This window comes from Callionymus lyra, chromosome 9 (genome assembly GCF_982586985.1).
Source record: "Callionymus lyra chromosome 9, fCalLyr1.hap1.1, whole genome shotgun sequence".
NCBI lineage: Eukaryota > Metazoa > Chordata > Actinopteri > Syngnathiformes > Callionymidae > Callionymus > Callionymus lyra.
This window is the reverse complement of record NC_141826.1, coordinates 15,892,085-15,910,367: the sequence shown is the minus strand read 5'-3', so window position 1 is coordinate 15,910,367 and position 18,283 is coordinate 15,892,085. Positions and strand designations below refer to the sequence as shown.

Sequence of the window (18,283 nt, the reverse complement as noted above, 5' to 3'; positions counted from 1 at the left end):
AAACATGTCACAATTATGTACTTGACAACTCATAACGTTTAAACGTAAACTTAATATGTAATAAAAGTGGACATCAACAGCTGCAGAATTACAGATGTAACATTTTATTTAAAATAAATGGTATTTCAAATGTACATTACACAGTCCTTTTTTTTGTCTAAACATCACCTCAAACATCAGGGATGATGAGATGGTTCTGTTGCATCAAAGGTCCCCAACTGTTGCGTTTCAGCGAATACACAAAAATTGTGATACATCAGTGTAGAAAAAACATGAACATGCATGAAGAACCTGAGAGAATGAAAGCGTGGCACCGACAAACGTCTGCACACTTAATGAGTGACTTTTAAAATATCAAATCATGTTTTTGTACACAAAAGGCAGAAACGCACATTTTCTTTGTCCCGTTGTCGTTATTAAAACATAAAGTGCTACGACAGCAGCTTCCGAGAATGAGAGGATACACGACTAACTAAGCAGCAGAGAACACCTTCATGACCTGAGTTTTGTAACAGAGAAGCATTTTGAGTCGAGATATCTTCAAGTACACAAATACAATCAAGAGTTCCAGAGGCAAGTGTTTGAGCAGAAAACATAAACACACTGAGAAACACAAATGTGGGGTCATTTTTTAAAGTGATGTTAGCTTCTCTTAATCCCCTCCTGCCTGGAGTGTGAAATGTTTATCTTGTCAAATCCAGGGGTGTCTTTGACTTGGTTTTTTTTTTTTAATACATATTTTAAATTCCTCCATTATTATGTCGATCTATAAAGATGTCAGTGTTAAAAATGTCAACAATCACACAGAAACTTCTAATAAGAGTGATCGTGGAGATTTATAACTCTGTCAACGATGTGTTCATAAATGGTCCTAATGACAAAAAAATATATATATATATATTTGTAGTGTTAAACCATGTATGTTGTTAAAATAAAAAATAAATGAGAATAATTGATGAGTAAAAACCAATATTGGCATTTTAGTCAGTTAGTATTAATGAAATTAGTTTCACATTAAACTACATTTGCTGTCATGATCTACGATGGGTTTAGACTTTCTACAAGTCCTTTATAAAGTAATAAAAACTTTTTTTTCAATGATCAAACAGTCCTAGTATGTGACTGATGCCGAGATGAAAGGACTCTTTAAATCATCTGTGATCCTCACAGAAACTTAAGGCTACAAATGTTTTGTAGTGATTCAGATTCCCTGACATTGAGTCAGATTGGCGATCAGAGTGGTACCAGGACCACATTGCATGTTCTTAAGTGCTGACCAAGCCATGGTTCCTTCATTCATTCTTGTCCCTAAATAAAAACATAACCTGGCCCTTTAAATGAATGTGAATCTCTACGTTAGTGTTGAATAAAGCATTGCTACAACAACAATTATCATACAAATATAAACAAGTCCATGTTTTTTTCAATGTTCAATGATCACACAGTCCGAGTCTGGGACTGATGCAGAGATGAAACTCTTTAAATCATCCGTGATCCTCACAGAAACTTAAGGCTACAAATGTTTTGTAGTGATTCAGATTCCCTGACATTAAACATTGGTACAACAACTGACGAATAAAACATTGGTACAACAACAATTATGATACAAATGTATACAAGTCTGAGGTAGCACAGTCTTGAAAGTGTGGAGAGCGATACGAGAGTCGTAAAGGCATTTGACTGTAATCTGTGAACCCGCCACCAGAGGGCACTGTGGTTTATGTAACAGTTTTTTGCATCATGTTTGTATATGGCTTTTAGGGATTTTAACCAGATTTAGAAAAAGATATGAGAGTTCTGTCGGTGGTTAGATTTGAGCATCACAGTTGTCCACCAGTAAAAAAGGCCTCCATGTTGAGGATAGTTCACCTCTTGTCGTCCACAAATGGTTCTAGAGTCGAAGACCATGTTTCTCAGAGGAAGTTGAGTTTGTCCGAGGTGTAGACGTCACTGCCGGTCGCCTCCGAACTGAGCGGAGGATCGGCTGAGAAACTCATGCCGGTGAAGTTGAAGCGTGGGTCGGCGGTCGACGGCATGTCCAGAGCCTGCAGGTACAAAAATAAAAATATATTAAATTAAGTTTTATTTCAACATGTGCTGGACAAAGTATAGCAAACATGTTTGTGTACTTATGTGACTCATCAGGTGGAATTGAAACTTAAATAATTATTTTTTTGAAGATAAAGAATCAAATATTCAACTGGTCGTACCTCCTCGTAGGACGGTAGATCGAAGGTTGGAGCGTCGTGTATCTGTGAAGAAATGAAGAATGAAGTGAGATTTAAATCAGAGTATTGATGAAGAACCTGCACTTGTTGAAGAAGAACTCACCAATGTGGCGCTTGGTGCGACAGTGGGGGGCTGAGGGGCCGCAGCAGGGTAGGGTAACTCCCTGGTTTCTCTTGGTACCAGTCGAGCAGGCTCACTTACAAACTGGACGCCACCCTTGTATTGAAAGGTTGATTTTAACCACCATGTTATATACTTTGATGAAGAACTAACAGGTGTTCACCTGCACGCCAGTCAGTTCAGCTTCCTCCGCAGGATCCGCAGCTTCCTCAGAGTCAGAACTGTCCTTCTTTTTGCTCTTCTTGCAGCAGCAGCACTTCAGGCAGGAACACAGAGCGGCGCAGCAGGCAGAGGCGATGCCGACCCAACCATAATTGGGCATTCCAGGTTCTTCAGGCGGCTCTGAAAGTCCAAGATTATAACATAATAGTTTGAATACTTGATTTTAATTCCTTAGGATTCTTGTTTTGTTTTAGTATTTTTTTTTAAACTGATGAAGGCAAGATGGTCCAAAATGAAATTTCAAATGAAATAATCTTGTGTTTCATCGAACATTAAACACTAGATTTTCTTCTTCAAGCACATTAACAGAAATGTTTTCATATTTTAATCATTATTTTCCAGCTTACAACTGACTCTAACCCTCGCCACACTATGCATGACACTATGGCAGCTCATTAGGGTAACCATAGCAACAGGCTCCTCTCCATGCACTGCAAAACGGAACATCTTAAGAAATCCTTTGTTCCTTCTGCAATAAGGATCTCTCTCTCATGCATGACGAGCACTTATTACTTTTTGTTGGCAACTTTTGAATTATTAGTTCATGTCTTTTATATGTTTTGTATGTATTTATTTGATTGTTTTTACATGTATTTATGGATGTTTGTTTAGATGGATGTGTTATTGCTGCTCGACAAGAGAATTTTCATCCATCCATCTATAAAAAAAAGAACTTAACTCCGTTAATTGAAGGAAAATCTGCTCACAAAATTATTAAACCACAAGATTGATCATTTATAATCGTTTAAAAAGAAAGAAACCCTCACTACTGATGTCCAGTTCGACTCGTAATGCAACGTCTCCGTTGCTGTCTGTGAACTCGTAGACTCCGCCACACGAGAAATCAGCATATCCTATTGAGATCCTGCAGGGCTGGTAAAATTCGATTCCTTTGCAGAACCAAAGATCCTTTAGCCTGCCCTGATAAACGATATCCTTGCTTTCTGACGAGTAACCTGAGATGAAGTTGACGTTGCAATTCATGGGTTTAAAACCATACTGGAAGTCCAAGTGGTCGCCCACCATCAAATCATAGTTCTCCTCATTTTCTGAAATGAAAGACGCATCAGTATCATGGGAGTTTAGAATGAAAGATATGGGAAAGAAAAGACTCACCTTCAACAATAATTGACGTTTCGGACAACAACCTGTTATTTCGGTCCAACAGAACATACTGACCCGAGTCCCTCTGTGTCAGTTGATGTAATGTATAGTACATCCCATCGAACGAGTGTCTGGGGTCTTTGATGGTCGTGCGATTCTTGGACGTCCACAGGGTATCCGGCGCGTCAACCACGTTCCGGTGAGTGAATTTTACGCCTCTACTCTGAAGCCTTATCATGTGAGACTCTCCATAATGTAATCTCACTCCCGAAATCACCGTAACTGTAAAAGATAATATATTAGATCACAGTCACTGATAAAGCGATCCATGTTATTTTAAATACCTTTTTTTTAAATGATTAAATCTAGTTTAATTCCGCAATATAATTGTGCACTTTTTTACCCACCAGTTTACATAATAATTCATTAAAAATATACTTCAGTTAAATTTATCGATTTCAAAAAAGATAATAAATACACAAGAATACATACAGTGCCTTGCGAAAGTATTCGGCCCCCTTGAACCTTTCAACATTTCGCCACATTTCAGGCTTCAAACATAAAGATATACATTTTTTAATTTTTTTGTCATGAATCAACAACAAGTGGGACACAATCGTGAAGTGGAACGAAATTTATTGGATAATTTAAACTTTTTTAACAAATAAAAATCTGAAAAGTGGGGCGTGCAATATTATTCGGCCCCTTTACTTTCAGTGCAGCAAACTCACTCCAGAAGTTCAGTGAGGATCTTTGAATGATCCAATGTTGTCCTAAATGACTGATGATGATAAATAGAATGCACCTGTGTGTAATCAAGTCTCCGTATAAATGCACCTGCTCTTTGATAGTCTCAGGGTTCTGTTTAAAGCGCAGAGAGAACCATGAAGACAAAGGAACACACCAGGCAGGTCCGAGATACTGTTGTAGAGAAGTTTAAAGTCGGATTTGGATACAAAAAGATTTCCCAAGCTTTAAACATCTCAAGGAGCACTGTGCAAGCAATTATATTGAAATGGAAGGAGTATCAGACCACTGCAAATCTACCAAGACCCGGCCGTCCCTCCAAACTTTCATCTCAAACAAGGAGAAGACTGATCAGAGATGCAGCCAAGAGGCCCATGATCACTCTGGATGAACTGCAGATAACTACAGCTGAGGTGGGAGAGTCTGTCCATAGGACAACAATCAGTCGTGCACTGCACAAATCTGGCCTTTATGGAAGAGTGGCAAGAAGAAAGCCATTTCTCAAAGATATCCATAAAAAGTCTCGTTTAAAGTTTGCCACAAGCCACCTGGGAGACACACCAAACATGTGGAAGAAGGTGCTCTGGTCAGATGAAACCAAAATCAAACATTTTGGCCACAATGCAAAACGATATGTTTGGCGTAAAAGCAACACAGCTCATCACCCTGAACACACCATCCCCACTGTCAAACATGGTGGTGGCAGCATCATGGTTTGGGCCTGCTTTTCTTCAGCAGGGACAGGGAAGATGGCTAAAATTGATGGGAAGATGGATGGAGCCAAATAAAGGACCATTCTGGAAGAAAACCTGTTGGAGTCTGCAAAAGACCTGAGACTGGGACGGCGATTTATCTTCCAACAGGACAATGATCCAAAACATAAAGCCAAATCTACAATGAATGGTTCACAAATAGACGTATCCAGGTGTTAGAATGGCCAAGTCAAAGTCCAGACCTGAATCCAATCGAGAATCTGTGGAAAGAGCTGGAGACTGCTGTTCACAAACGCTCTCCATCCAACCTCACTGAGCTCCAGCTGTTTTGCAAGGAAGAATGGGCAAGAATTCCAGTCTCTCGATGTGCAAAACTGATAGAGACATACCCCAAGAGACTTGCAGCTGTAATTGCAAAAGGTGGCGCTACAAAGTATTAGCGCAAGGGGGCCGAATAATATTGCACGCCCCACTTTTCAGTTTTTTATTTGTTAAAAAAGTTTATATTATCCAATAAATTTCGTTCCACTTCACGATTGTGTCCCACTTGTTGTTGATTCATGACAAAAAATTAAAATTTTATATCTTTATGTTTGAAGCCTGAAATGTGGCGAAATGTTGAAAGGTTCAAGGGGGCCGAATACTTTCGCAAGGCACTGTATATTTTGGTAAATTCACAATTGCCTTTAGCTGGTCTAGACAAGGCAATATTTGACTTGTATTTTGCACAAAGCGAGAACGTTAATACTCAATAATAATTTGAATTAATTGAATAATGTTATATTATTAAAATAGATTGCTAATATGTACTAAAAAGAGGAAATAAATATACTTGAAAAAATATTAACAATAATTAAATGGAGCAAATGACTCTGAGAAACAAGCGGAAAGTTCTTCATAAAAGTTGCGAGTCTCAACATTTTCAAACCTGATGCTAGTCCCTTTTTTTTTTACCCAAATACTCACAGAAAATACATACAATGATAATGAATATACTTTAGCATACATCCTCATTTACTAAGTTGAAAAAGCTTCCACAAAAAAATAAACATTGTTTTCTTGTTGCGTTTATTGAAGTAGATTAAATGATCCACTAAGTTTCAGTTTGGCATAAAAATATGTTTTATTTTTCCTTGCCAGGACATTTTCATGTGGCGAACTCAACAAGATAATCTTCTTTCCTGATTAAATAGAAACAAACAACAACTTTAAAAAAAAAAAGAATCTAATTTTACTTACGCCAAATGTGTTTCAAAGTAAACTGAAATACTATTGTTTTTAAAAAACGGTTATTGTTATTTTATAATGCATTATCCATTGGATTGGAATAAATTATCTCAGAATCGCAAATTAAAAAAATGTCCCATATTCACAGTATAAACACCAAAGACATAAAAAAGGAATTTGAGAAGGTTAAAAAAAACGGAGAGAATTGACCTCTGGTGACCCCAGTTACGTCAGAGACCGCTGCTCCAGGTTCACATACCAAGGCGGCTTTATGAAGCTACTTCAATGTACTTTAAATCACATTACGTTTAGATTTTTATCAAAAACGATTCCAATTCAATACCTGTTGAAGACATTCTAGCATCACGACCATAGAACTCTATTGTAGCTGTTAGCTTGACATGCTAGCGCTGCTTCAACACTCACCCAGATCAAAGGCAGCGAACAGTAACATCACCGAAAGCATCTTCGAAGTCGAAACACAATTTTTCTTCTGAATCCAAACGGTGTTTAAAATCCACTTTAGAGAGTTAAGGGAGCATTTATTTCGTAAACAAAACCAGGATCTCTGCAGCGTTAGCTCTGTTTCCTGTCAGGAAACGCCCTCGCGCTTGGGTGCGTTCAAGGACATCACGTAAATTCCACACGTCTGTGTTTTGGTTTGTGACGTTTAATTTTGTGGATATTAGTTTGAGGCAGTAAACATGTCACGATTATGTACTTGACAACTCATAAAGTTTAAACGTAAACATGTTTTTTTGTTTTGTTTTTAAAGTGGACATCAACAGCTGCATAGCCATGGACAGATGTAACATTTTATTTAAAATAAATGGTATTTAAAATTAACATTAAACTGTCCTTTTTCGGCAACTATTAAGTTCTATTGCGTTTTTGGCTTCCAAATTACATTTTAATTGCTGCCATAATAATACAATAATAATTTCGGGTAGTAATTAAACTGCAGTCATTACATCTATAGCAGCTTTAAAGCGACAATGAAATTCTGCAAGATCCCTTCCATGACTGAGGACAAGAGGATACAGTAGACTCCTTTTAATAAAGCTGATGTTTGGACATATTTTGGTTTCAAAACAAATGAAAGCAGTTACGACTTTCGTCAAGAGTCATGTGGTCTGTATATACTTCAACACCAGAGTCAAGTACTCGACAATACTACACATATATCCTTGCGGTATCAAAAAATATTGTATCGTTGCCCCAGTATCATTATATGTATTAGTATCACCACAGATTATTTCCAATAAACACCCCTCATAATATCAGCATTTTTTGACAACAACATGAGAAAAATCAGCTCATTCACAGATTTATTGTTGTTTTTAATGAAAATAAAAACACCTCAAACGTCACAAAAGACAAACAAAAAGATGAGCTGTTAAAAAAAAAAATGACACAAACATGCCTGAGAATTGTAGAATGAAAAAAAACTAGCTACACACTTGCACTCATTTTGTATAACCTTTAATTATTTATAATATTAACCATTGAGTTAATGCCTTCTTTAAAAAAAAAAAAAAAATTTGGCGGATGATCTTATCAACCGTTTTAAGAAGAACAATAGAACGAAGCAAACGTGCGATTCTTCCTTCTGTGTACAAACTGCATCTTCAGCAGTTGTTGGGAACACTATCACTGTAACACTGTTTGAGTGAAGATACTTGCAGTACATGACACTGTTACGACCTGAGCGAGATACAATCTCACACAAATACAATCAAGAGTTCTAGAGGCAGCAAAGTGGTTGAAAAGTTGGAGACGTAAACGGAACAAACATGAGCAAACATGAGTGACTGACAGGTGAATCTCAGCCACGTTTGTCCTCATGACTGAGGTGCTTTTGACTGGTTTTTAAGTCTAGTATTTATCCTTTGATATGAGCGTTAAAAAGTTCTTAAAAAAATACGTTTGGTTTCCCGGCGATGGTTCCTTATGGTAGTTTGTTTTTAACTAATTTTCTCTACTTTACTTAATAGTCTAGTTAACTTGACCAAACGTCTATTTCCTTTATATGAAGGGAAATTAAACCGACCCCCGGTCCAACAGAAATGCTACGTTTTTTCTAGTTCTTTAAAAGATAAAAATACATGACAATAATGTTTGGGGTGAGCTGGCATGAGTTGTGCTACGATAAAGAAGATGAAAGAGTCGACATAATTACTAATGAAATTAGTTTGACGTTACGTGACATTTGTTGTCGTGCTCTGTAGTGATTTAAAGACTTTTTACACGACTTCATAAAGTGATATAAAAGCTGTATAAACATATTTTTTTTATATGAAGTCGAGCTTCATGTCGCCTACGACAACAATAACAACAATTGTGTTACAAACATGAGGTATCAGACTCTTTAAAGGTCAACTGGTGTGTTGATTTAAGTGTGACTTAAATAGATGTTGGACTGTATTGTATCATCAGTGTGTGTTTGTTTGTACAAAACTCTCTTTTCATTGAAATATTGATATTACGAAAATGATCTAAAGCCCTGCCCACTGAAAACACTGGTTCTCTGGAGATTACATTTTGTTTACCATAACCACGCCCACTCCGCCGTGATTGGTCAAACATCGAGGTTTGTCACCTCGCGTCATCAATACACCACCAGGGGACTTGTTGTATAAACAAAGCGGGGCGTGATCACAGCTGGCTGGAGGAGGAGTGAAGCCATTATTACGTCATAATGGACTCCGCTCTCGTAACCTCTCGTTCGCCCAGATTTTCAGCAACTTTATAAAGTACTAAGTTCAAAACGTGGTCATGATGAGAGACTTACTGTATCTTGGAGAGGAAGACTTCAATATTTGAAACAAGAGAGTCAAGAGAGTTTCACATGAGTCGACCTTTAAGGCGTAGAGAGTGATTTTAGTGTCATCTGGCTTTGATAGTTTGAAATGTTTTACTGAGGTCACTATGGTTTATGTAACAGTTGCTTCCATTAACTTAGTATCAGGCTTTTAGGTTAAAGGGGTTGGATCTTTGCATCACAGTGTTGTCGCGGCACCATCAGTAAAAAAGGGCTTCCAAGTTGAGGATAGTTCACCTCTTGACCTCTACAAAGGGTTCTAGAGTGAAGATGACCACGGGCGAAGACCATGTTTCTCAGAGGAAATTGAGTTTGTCCGAGGTGTAGACCTCACAGCTGGTCCCCTCCGAACCGAGCCCAGGATCGGCCGAGAACCTCACGCCGCTGAACTCGAAGGAGGAGGAGAGCGGTGGAAGAGATCCTTCTGGTGTCGGCACGGTTACGGCCTGCGGGTCCGGAAAGGGTGGGAAGAGGTTAAAGTTGTGGCAACAAGCGTATTATCCTCATGTAGCTCATGATACTGTCAGAGTGTTGTGTCATCAATACATGAGCTCAGAGCAAACAAGCTGGAGACGACTTTTTAAATGTTACGTCTCAAAAGGTATCTCCGTGTCAGGTGAGGAAACAGAACCAAGAGCTCCAAAAAACAATGTAAAAAAGTAACTCACAATATTAGTTTCTACTTAAACTTTTTTTTTTATCATAACTGAATCCACTGTAAAAAATAGCTTTTTATCTCCACTTTCTTTTGATTGACAGTGTAGATAATGGCTCAACCCAGATCCTGGAGGTCCTGGAGGCTCTTGCTATGACCTCAACAAACATCAACTGTCATTAAGGAGAATCATTGAGAATCAAATATTCAGCCGGTCGTACCTTCTCGAAACACGGTGCATCAACGACCGGAGCGTCGTGTATCTGAGAAGAAATGATATTTAATTCAGAGTATTAATGAAAGACAAGCACTTGTTAAAAAAAAGGAAGTCACCAATGGGGCGGTCGGGGCTACAGGGGGCGGTCTAGAGTCGGGAAACTCCCCAAGCTCTCTTGGACCCAGTTGGACCGTGTTATGGACAAACAAACATGGACCCTTTGGTTAAAAAAAGTTAATTTTAACGACCATTTGTATACATTCAGACACGGATTAAGGCGCTTACGTGCACGTGGGTCAGTTCAGCGTCATCAACGGCGTCCTCGGTTTTTAAATTCTCCTTTTTTTTCTTGGTCTTCCCGCAGCAAACGCACTTCACGCAGCAGCACAGAGCGGCGGCGACGGCGGCGCCGATGCCGACCAAACTGTAAACTGGTATAAGAGGTCCAGGCTCTGGAAGTGGAAGGTCAGAACAGACTGAATTCTTGTTTTTAAAATCATCGTTCTGGTTTTTGTTTTCAAGCGCAGAAAAATCTCTAAATAACCCTAATCATTTTTTTTTTTTAAGCGGAAAAAAAATCCCATTTTTGAAACTGTTCATTAAAGTAAAGTCTCAACACAATAATCATTCTAACTATATTCAGACCCTCAAGGCCATACAACTAGTCAACAGTTGATAGTTAACAAACAAGTTTAATTACTACCTTTTTTTTTAGATTAGATCAACTTTATTGATACGGGTCATTCATACAATTTTATTTGTAACTTTTAAAATCTTTTTCCCTCTTAAGAAAAATGGGGGAAATTCACTTTATTTTGATTGGTATTTACACGTGTCGATCCAAAGCTCATTTATGATGATAACCCCTGTGTTATCTCAGGGTCAAGGTGACCCAAAAGCCAGAAAACAAATGTGTTTGTGGTATCCCCTCTGTTATCTCAGGGTCAAGGTGACCCAAAAGCCAGAAAACAAATGTGTTTGTGGTATCCCCTCTGTTATCTCAGGGTCAAGATGACCCACAAGCCAGAAAGGAAATGCGTTTGTGGTATCACCTCTGTTATCTCAGGGTCAAGGTGACCCAAAAGCCAGAAAACAAACGTGTTTGACGTATCCCCTGTGTTATCTCAGGGTGAAAATGACCCAAAAGCCAGAAAGGAAATGCGTTTGTGGTATCACCTCTGTTATCTCAGGGTCAAGATGACCCACAAGCCAGAAAGGAAATGCGTTTGTGGTATCACCTCTGTTATCTCAGGGTCAAGGTGACCCAAAAGCCAGAAAACAAACGTGTTTGTGGTATCCCCCGTGTTATCTCAGGGTCAAGGTGACCCGATCGACCTCCCTGGCTTCTGTAAACACATATGCGGTGGTGGAGGTCGCTCACCTTGACCCAGAGACAACACAAGGGATACCAGAAGCACATTTTTTTGGGCTTTCGGGTCACCTTGACCCTGAGATAAAACACGGGTTAAGAATGCTTCTATTTGTTGTTCGTTTGCTGGTCACAGTTGGATCACAGGCTGAAATTGAAAAGAAAAAAAATCCTCACCAACAGTCACCGCGACCTTTGAGGCGACGTCATCGTTGTCGTCTGTAAAATCAAAGGTTCCGAGGCACGAGGTTTCAACAGCGTGTAATATTATCTTGCAAGTGTTCAAACGAATCGCTCCGCAGGTTGTAAAGCTTTCGAGTCGGCCTCGATAAACCACTCGCACCCTTTCATTTGTGGAGTGGGACGTGAAGAAGACGTTACAATGGTCGCGTTGAAGATCAAAGTCGAAGCTCACCGAGTCGCCTTCGCTCAAATGGTGACTCCGTTCGTTTGCTGAAATAAAAGGATCTCATGAACATGAAGACATTAAATGAACATTAAAATAACTGGACGTATATCAGTGTCATCTGAATATCAAGTGACTGGATTTAAACATTTTAAATGTTGACTTTTTTCATTGTTGTTTCTCTCAAGTGTAGTATTATTTGATATTTTAATTGAATCCTTTCTTTGTTGAAAGGTTCAGTTAGTGTTTATTTAATAATTCGATATTTTAAAATCAATGTTTTTAAAATGCATTCATCTTTTTAACATATAGCATAGGAGAGGAATTGAATTTCCTCAGGGGCCACGTTCTATACAGGGGCTAATGTGAGGGGCCATCAGGAAAAGTCTACATACAATGGAGGAACTAAATAAAATAAAAAAACATAAATGACAGAAAAACAAATCTAATTAATCAAGATAAAACTTTTTTATTTTATTGCATTTATTTTAATTTAATTTAAACAAATTTTTACTTAAATTGATATTGAATGATTTTCCATCAGAGATTTTAAGTATTCATTTAAATCTCCATAAAGGGCAATATATACTCACAAGAGCAACAAACCCTTTAGTCACAGGTTGAAATAGTTATAAATGATTCAAATAAACATAAAAATAAAACTGATAGTTTAAAGACGATTTGTTTGATGAGTTTTCTTTTGACCTTGTGAGGGCCAAACAAATACAGTTAAGGGGCCGTTTGACATATAGTGTTAAATATTCTGATTCTAACTTGTTTTTCTAAATTCTATATTTAGTCTTTTTTAACATTTAAAAAATGTTAGCATTACTTTAGCATATAAGGTAAAACGTTATTGTCAAACTGTAATATATTGAATTAAAAGGACTACAGACTAAAACAAAATATTAAATTTAAAATTATTAAACAAAACAAAAAAAAACCTTTCATTTAGGAGTGTGTAATGATACATATATTGCCATATATTGCGATACTGTCGGGACAAGGACATATTTGTGGTATTGTTGAATAACTGCTTTCATTTGTTTCGAACCAAAATATGTCTAAAATAAATTTAAAAAAAGAAATCCTCATGTTTTAACATGCGTTATTGAACAGGAAACCATTGAAGAACTATAGTAAAAAAAAAAATATATATATATATATATGATTGGAATCACAAAAATATATATATATATTGCTGTAAAATATTGATGCAGAATTATGAATAAAACCCATTTCAATGTATCGCTGTATCAATATTCCCAAACACCACTACTTTCAATATAGAAATTATTAAAATCAAAATAAAGAAAACAAATCCCCAAAATATTTCAATAAAAAAGTTGCAACATCGGAATAAAACACTTGTATTATTAATTATTTTAAATTAAACCATTCAATATTCTGATGTCACTGATGAACTTCTATATAAAGAAACTACATATTGAAAAAATGACTCACGTTCAATCCTGATGTCCGCTGAAGACAACAGGACGTCATGTCTATTCCACGTGTGATATTGACCAGAGTCCTGCTGCGTCAGTCGCCTTATTAGAAAGAAACTCTCCGTCAAATGGTATCTTGGAACTCTGCTGACTGATCCGCCCGCCAGCGTCCACAGGGTGCTTTTATCATGATGGTCGTTCGTGAAAGTGATTTTGTGGGCTGAGCTTAGAAGATGTATCTTTAAATCTTCTCCATAGCCTTTTTTTGTAAATCCATACATCGAGTCTGGAAAGACAGAAAAGAAAAATCTGGGCGAACAAGAGGCTACAAGAGCAGAGTCCGTTATGACATGGCTTCACTCCTCCTCCAGCCAGCTGTAACCACGCCCCTCTTTGTTTATACAACGAGTCCATTGGAGGTGGAGACTTCCAGGTTTGATGACACGCAGTGACAACATAACAAAGTGTATTTAAATTCACAATTCTTTTCATTCAGCTTTTTTTTTTTAAGTTGAGAATTCTGATGATAATGTAACTGTAAAGTGAGAATTTTAATTTCAAATTAAAGAATTATGTGATAAAATGAGGATTTTGAGATCGCATTTTTCCCCACTGGCCCTAATCCTCTTCCGTAGGAACTCTTACAACCATGTTAACTTAACATATTGTGCAGCTGTTATCAGAATTTAAATTGAAGCTTAGTTGACGACATTCTAGCAACACTTTACGAGATATACTATCACTAGAAAGACACGCTAGAAATAACCTTTACTAACTAACTATATTTATTGTAGCTGTTAGCTTGACATGCTAGCAATGCTCGAACACTCACCGACACCAAAGGCAGCGAACAACAGCAACAACACAAGCAGCATCTTCGAAACGCAGTAGAATTGACCGAAAACCGTAAAATAAAGTTAAAGAGTTAAATGAGATACTTTTTTTATTTAAAAATAAATGATGAATGAAAATCAACAAGTAGAGTTGGCTCCGTTCCCAGTCAGGCCACGCCCCCTTGCTTGAACGGCATGACTGAGCGATGCGTTCAAGTACATCAAGTAAACTCCGATATGTACCTCAGTATCAGGGTTTGTGAGATACAACTTTATATTTGGGGCGTAGTATTTTGAACCAAGACAGTTAACATGTACTTAGAAAAATACTATTTTATTATCTCAAGTCGCAATATTTTTTATTACATAACATTTCACGGTATTTAAATGTACGATTAAATATGCTGTATTTATTGGCTGATCCAATCTTTCATATATTGCTAACAACGTGTCTATAGTTTATAGTTTAAAAGTGTAATAGGCATTTGACTGAAATAAATTCACCACCAGAGGTCACTGTTGTCTGTCTAACAGTTATTTCTTTTTACGTGGCTAGGGATCGCATAATTATTATACGTAAACATTTGTCGAAATTTACCCCTTTGACGATTCATTATTACTTCAATTCCATTTATCACTTTTTAAATCGTTCTATGCCTTTATTATTTAAATTATTTGGGGAAAAATCTTTTTTAAAGAAATGTATATCCGAAGTTGTTCTATCCAGATAACATGTTTATTAAATTAAATAATAATCACTTGAATAAACCCACAGCTTCTTTTTTAAATGTCAAAAAAATCTCCATTTTCTCCCTTTTACTAAATATTATTTTGGTTAATATTTCCCATAATTTTAAACCTTTTTTTCCATTTGTCTTTGGCGGTCACAGTTGTAAATATGGCCCCTGAGTAAAAGTAATAAGATCATTAGATAACATGTTAAAAAAAACAACAACATAAAAAACGGTTGTAGTTACAGTTTGTTTAAATAATTTCAATGTACACGTGCTGAAAAGGCAGGTTAATATTGAAGCATTTAAAATTGTTTATGTACGTCTTGCAATAGTCTTCTGTTTTTAATTCAATACTAATAAAATGTAAGTAAGTACGTTATTTATATTTATAGGGAACTTATCCAGACCAGGGTCACAAAACGCTTAAACAATTAAAACAATAGTTTTTAAGTAAAAAATCAAATGAAAATAATGTAAAATTCATTACTACTACGGAGTATTATGGCCACTCAAAAAAAAAAAATTAGTACGAGATTAAAGTCACAGGAAAATATTTTATTACGAAACAATGCATCAATGACTAAATATGAATAAGAGTTAAAGTGAAAATGTTCGCCGATAGAGGCAGCACATACAGGAAGTGCGCGGATTTTACGCGCCAAACTGTTTTGACGTGTAGAAGAAGAATTCGTCCGATCGGAAGCTTTTACTGTGCATTTGACAACAAACGCGAGGTAAATGATGCTCAGTTGTAACTTAAAATTACAACATGTTTAAGCATCAAATGTAGGTTTTTATTTTATAGAAAAAGGGCGTTATTGCGTCATACCTTGAGACGACATTTTAACGCTTAATACCTGTATAATAATAATAATAACGGAATGTTGAAACGCGTTTATTTTCACTTTTTGATTTTCAAACATAACTATTGTTATTTAGCTAGAGTGGCATGGTCTGATTTAACAATATAAAATATATATGTAGAAAATTACACGTGTGTTGATAAGAAAAATGAATAAAGATGTTGGTGAGAATTAAAACATTTTATTTAATTTTTCTAAAGTAAAGACATGTTGATTATCATTTATTTTTTAACGTCTCTCTTACAGGATGTCTTGCAACGGCAATGTCACGCATGTCCTCGCATCGTCGCTGGGACAAGTGGTCCGGGAGCCGGTCCACCTCATCCCGTGTGAGATGGAACACGACGGACCCGCCCAAGTCTCGCAGTTCTTCACCGCCGCCATCAAGGAGCGCAAGCATGGTACACTTTGTGTTAAGGTCCACGGTCATTGGATGTTCCAATATCACCAAATGTAATCCTGTTTTGCAGAGAAGTCTGTGTCCTTGAGAGGTCGTGGGCTCAAAGGTCAGGAGCTCAACTGTCCACAGGGCTACAGTGGTCTGGTGCTGAAGGAGATCAACAAGCCCAAATCTGACCAAGAGGTGAATCATGTCGAAAAAACATGGTTATGGTTTATATTATCCACTTTTTAGTGAAGCATATAGCTTTAAATTTGAATCCAAGCACAATTAAACAAAAATAATAGCATGAATTTAATACACTTATGGCATTACAGACTTTAATACAGTGTATAGTATTAGATTTGTTCTTATAAGATTTGCACGTGTCTCAGGACAGGACGCTGAAGGTCTCGACCGTGTTCAACAAGCTGACCTACTGGAACATGGAGACGCCACCGAACTCCGACGACACCATCGTCATGGCCATGGACTGGCCGGAGCTCGCAGAGGCCGTAAGTGTCTTCTTTGTCGACTGTAGGAAAAATACTTATTTATCACGTATTCTTACAGATTCATGGACCGGTAGACGAGTGAAGCGAGGGATGCTACAGTGTTCGTCACCATTTTGATACTAACATTCTGAAAGTGTGTATATATTTTTGTGATAAAATAAATAAAAAAAGAACTGAAAACAAAGCCACATTTGTTTTTATGTAAGGCCTGTAAGTATTTATTCAAAAACTGCTTGTATTTTTGTTATTTGACTAATGTGAATGATGAGCTAGTATAATGCTAATAATGAGCATAACGCCAATGTTATGATCGTTTTTTTCTATGTTATTGACTGACAAGTTACTTTTTAACCAGCTGGTTGAAGATGACTTCATTATTCCAAATATACTTGCGATTACATATACACAGTTTAAGAATTCATCTTGTGTTAGCAGAGAAAATGTTCACCGTTGTGATGTAAACATGTTTTTTTAATTTTATGAATGATTTTAAAAACTGGTGCATAACAACAATGATTGCAGAATCTTAAATAGATTTAGCATCTGTCATTGTCTCGACTCATCCTTCACCAACTCTGTTGATCTATCAGCCCATCCTTCTCTCAGCTTCTGGCTGAGACTTCAGTTGTTTGTGTGAACATTTTGCCCTCCCTTTGGTGGAGGAGCGGGATTTGAACTCACAACCCAGGGGACTTTAAACTTGAGCCTGGACTTTTTGGTCTTTGAGTTGTTCCCCCTCAAACATTTGGTTTTTACACATTTATGTTGAACATTAAGATGGAAGTAATAAAAGCAGGTACGACAAGAGCAGTAGTCGAACCTGCAACCTATCGCATGGACTGCTGGAGTCTATGCCAGTAAACTAATTCAACACAAAGATGTCTGCATTTATCTTACTTATCACAATTATGAATGAAAAAGTGAGGCTAATTTATGTAAGTAAGTAATTTATATTTATAGAACGCTTTTCCAAACCAGGGTCACAAAGTGCTTAAAAAATCAAAACAATACTCAATCAAACATATACCTAAAAGGTCAAAATAACACCGAAAACAACACAGGAGTCTCAGAAAATCAGGGAAAAGCCTGCACCAATAAAAATGTGGGAGTTCATCTTCACTCTGTGATGCAGGAGTTCATCCCCATTAGCTATTCAGCCAGATGAGTGATCATTTGATTCTTATATTTATCCAACTAAAATGAACAATTCTGCTCTGAACGTTAAAATGTTCCAGCAGGGAATTGAACTCAAGTCCTGCCTAATGTTGAGCAGAGACTCTCCATTATCTACACGATAATCGTATTTAAACGTCAGCACGTTTTTTATTTAGTAAAATACACATCGCACAATTTACTAGGTGACAAATTGGAGTTGCTATGGTGATTGTGAAGGAGTAAAAACAAAATACATGTGGCGCTGTCAGACTGTTCACTGTTGACAACATAAGAGGCGGCGTTGTCGCCTCCTAGTGGAGTGGAGTGGAGGCGCACCTTCTTCTTTTTTTAACACCACAGTGAATTTTCTTTACTTTCACTCTGAATACATTATGGGTAACGTTGTTTACATTTTTTGAAACGAAATTGCTTTTATATCACATTTTACATTGCTAAATTACACTTTTCCGCATTTTATTTTAATTTTAAAATAAACATGAAATCAAATGTGTTCCTTTATGATCTT

The 18,283-nt window shown here is 37.0% G+C and overlaps 2 protein-coding genes and 1 long non-coding RNA gene across 3 annotated transcripts; 1 reads left to right on the top strand and 2 right to left on the bottom strand.

The window, feature by feature from the left end:
• Positions 1 to 169: 169 nt before the first annotated feature.
• LOC148071999 (uncharacterized) lies at positions 170 to 6,960 on the bottom strand. Its single transcript, XM_087798563.1, has 7 exons — positions 6,789 to 6,960; positions 3,688 to 3,957; positions 3,339 to 3,620; positions 2,513 to 2,691; positions 2,332 to 2,445; positions 2,211 to 2,252; positions 170 to 2,045 (listed from the first exon to the last, which is right to left on the bottom strand). Exons 1-7 carry the CDS (start codon positions 6,826 to 6,828, stop codon positions 1,914 to 1,916), a joined length of 1,059 nt encoding a protein of 352 aa, XP_087654689.1. The 5' UTR covers positions 6,829 to 6,960; the 3' UTR covers positions 170 to 1,913.
• Positions 6,961 to 7,642: 682 nt separating this feature from the next.
• LOC148071998 (uncharacterized) lies at positions 7,643 to 10,402 on the bottom strand. The gene is made up of 4 exons (XR_015712798.1): positions 10,341 to 10,402; positions 10,172 to 10,273; positions 10,060 to 10,101; positions 7,643 to 9,629 (listed from the first exon to the last, which is right to left on the bottom strand). It is a non-coding gene; the product is annotated as an uncharacterized LOC148071998 (long non-coding RNA).
• A 5,108-nt stretch (positions 10,403 to 15,510) lies between these two features.
• rnaseh2c (ribonuclease H2, subunit C) lies at positions 15,511 to 16,786 on the top strand. The gene is made up of 5 exons (XM_087799127.1): positions 15,511 to 15,579; positions 15,955 to 16,109; positions 16,179 to 16,291; positions 16,483 to 16,602; positions 16,661 to 16,786. The coding sequence occupies exons 2-5, from the start codon at positions 15,956 to 15,958 to the stop codon at positions 16,682 to 16,684; spliced, it is 411 nt and encodes a 136-aa protein (XP_087655253.1). The 5' UTR covers positions 15,511 to 15,579; position 15,955; the 3' UTR covers positions 16,685 to 16,786.
• Positions 16,787 to 18,283: the final 1,497 nt, after the last annotated feature.

What these genes read in the sequence shown, in the direction of transcription:
- LOC148071999 (XM_087798563.1), bottom strand. Translation starts at nt 6,828, where the DNA reads ATGCTTTCGGTGATGTTACTGTTCGCTGCCTTTGATCTGG. An exon ending in GTTCGCTGCCTTTGATCTGG is followed by an intron (nt 3,958 to 6,788) that starts GTGAGTGTTGAA and finishes TATCTTTTACAG; the next exon opens with TTACGGTGATTTCGGGAGTG. An exon ending in AGTCGAACTGGACATCAGTA is followed by an intron (nt 2,692 to 3,338) that starts GTGAGGGTTTCT and finishes TTGGACTTTCAG; the next exon opens with AGCCGCCTGAAGAACCTGGA.
- rnaseh2c (XM_087799127.1), top strand. Translation starts at nt 15,956, where the DNA reads ATGTCTTGCAACGGCAATGTCACGCATGTCCTCGCATCGTCGCTGGGA. An exon ending in AGCCCAAATCTGACCAAGAG is followed by an intron (nt 16,292 to 16,482) that starts GTGAATCATGTC and finishes CACGTGTCTCAG; the next exon opens with GACAGGACGCTGAAGGTCTC. An exon ending in GGCCGGAGCTCGCAGAGGCC is followed by an intron (nt 16,603 to 16,660) that starts GTAAGTGTCTTC and finishes GTATTCTTACAG; the next exon opens with ATTCATGGACCGGTAGACGA.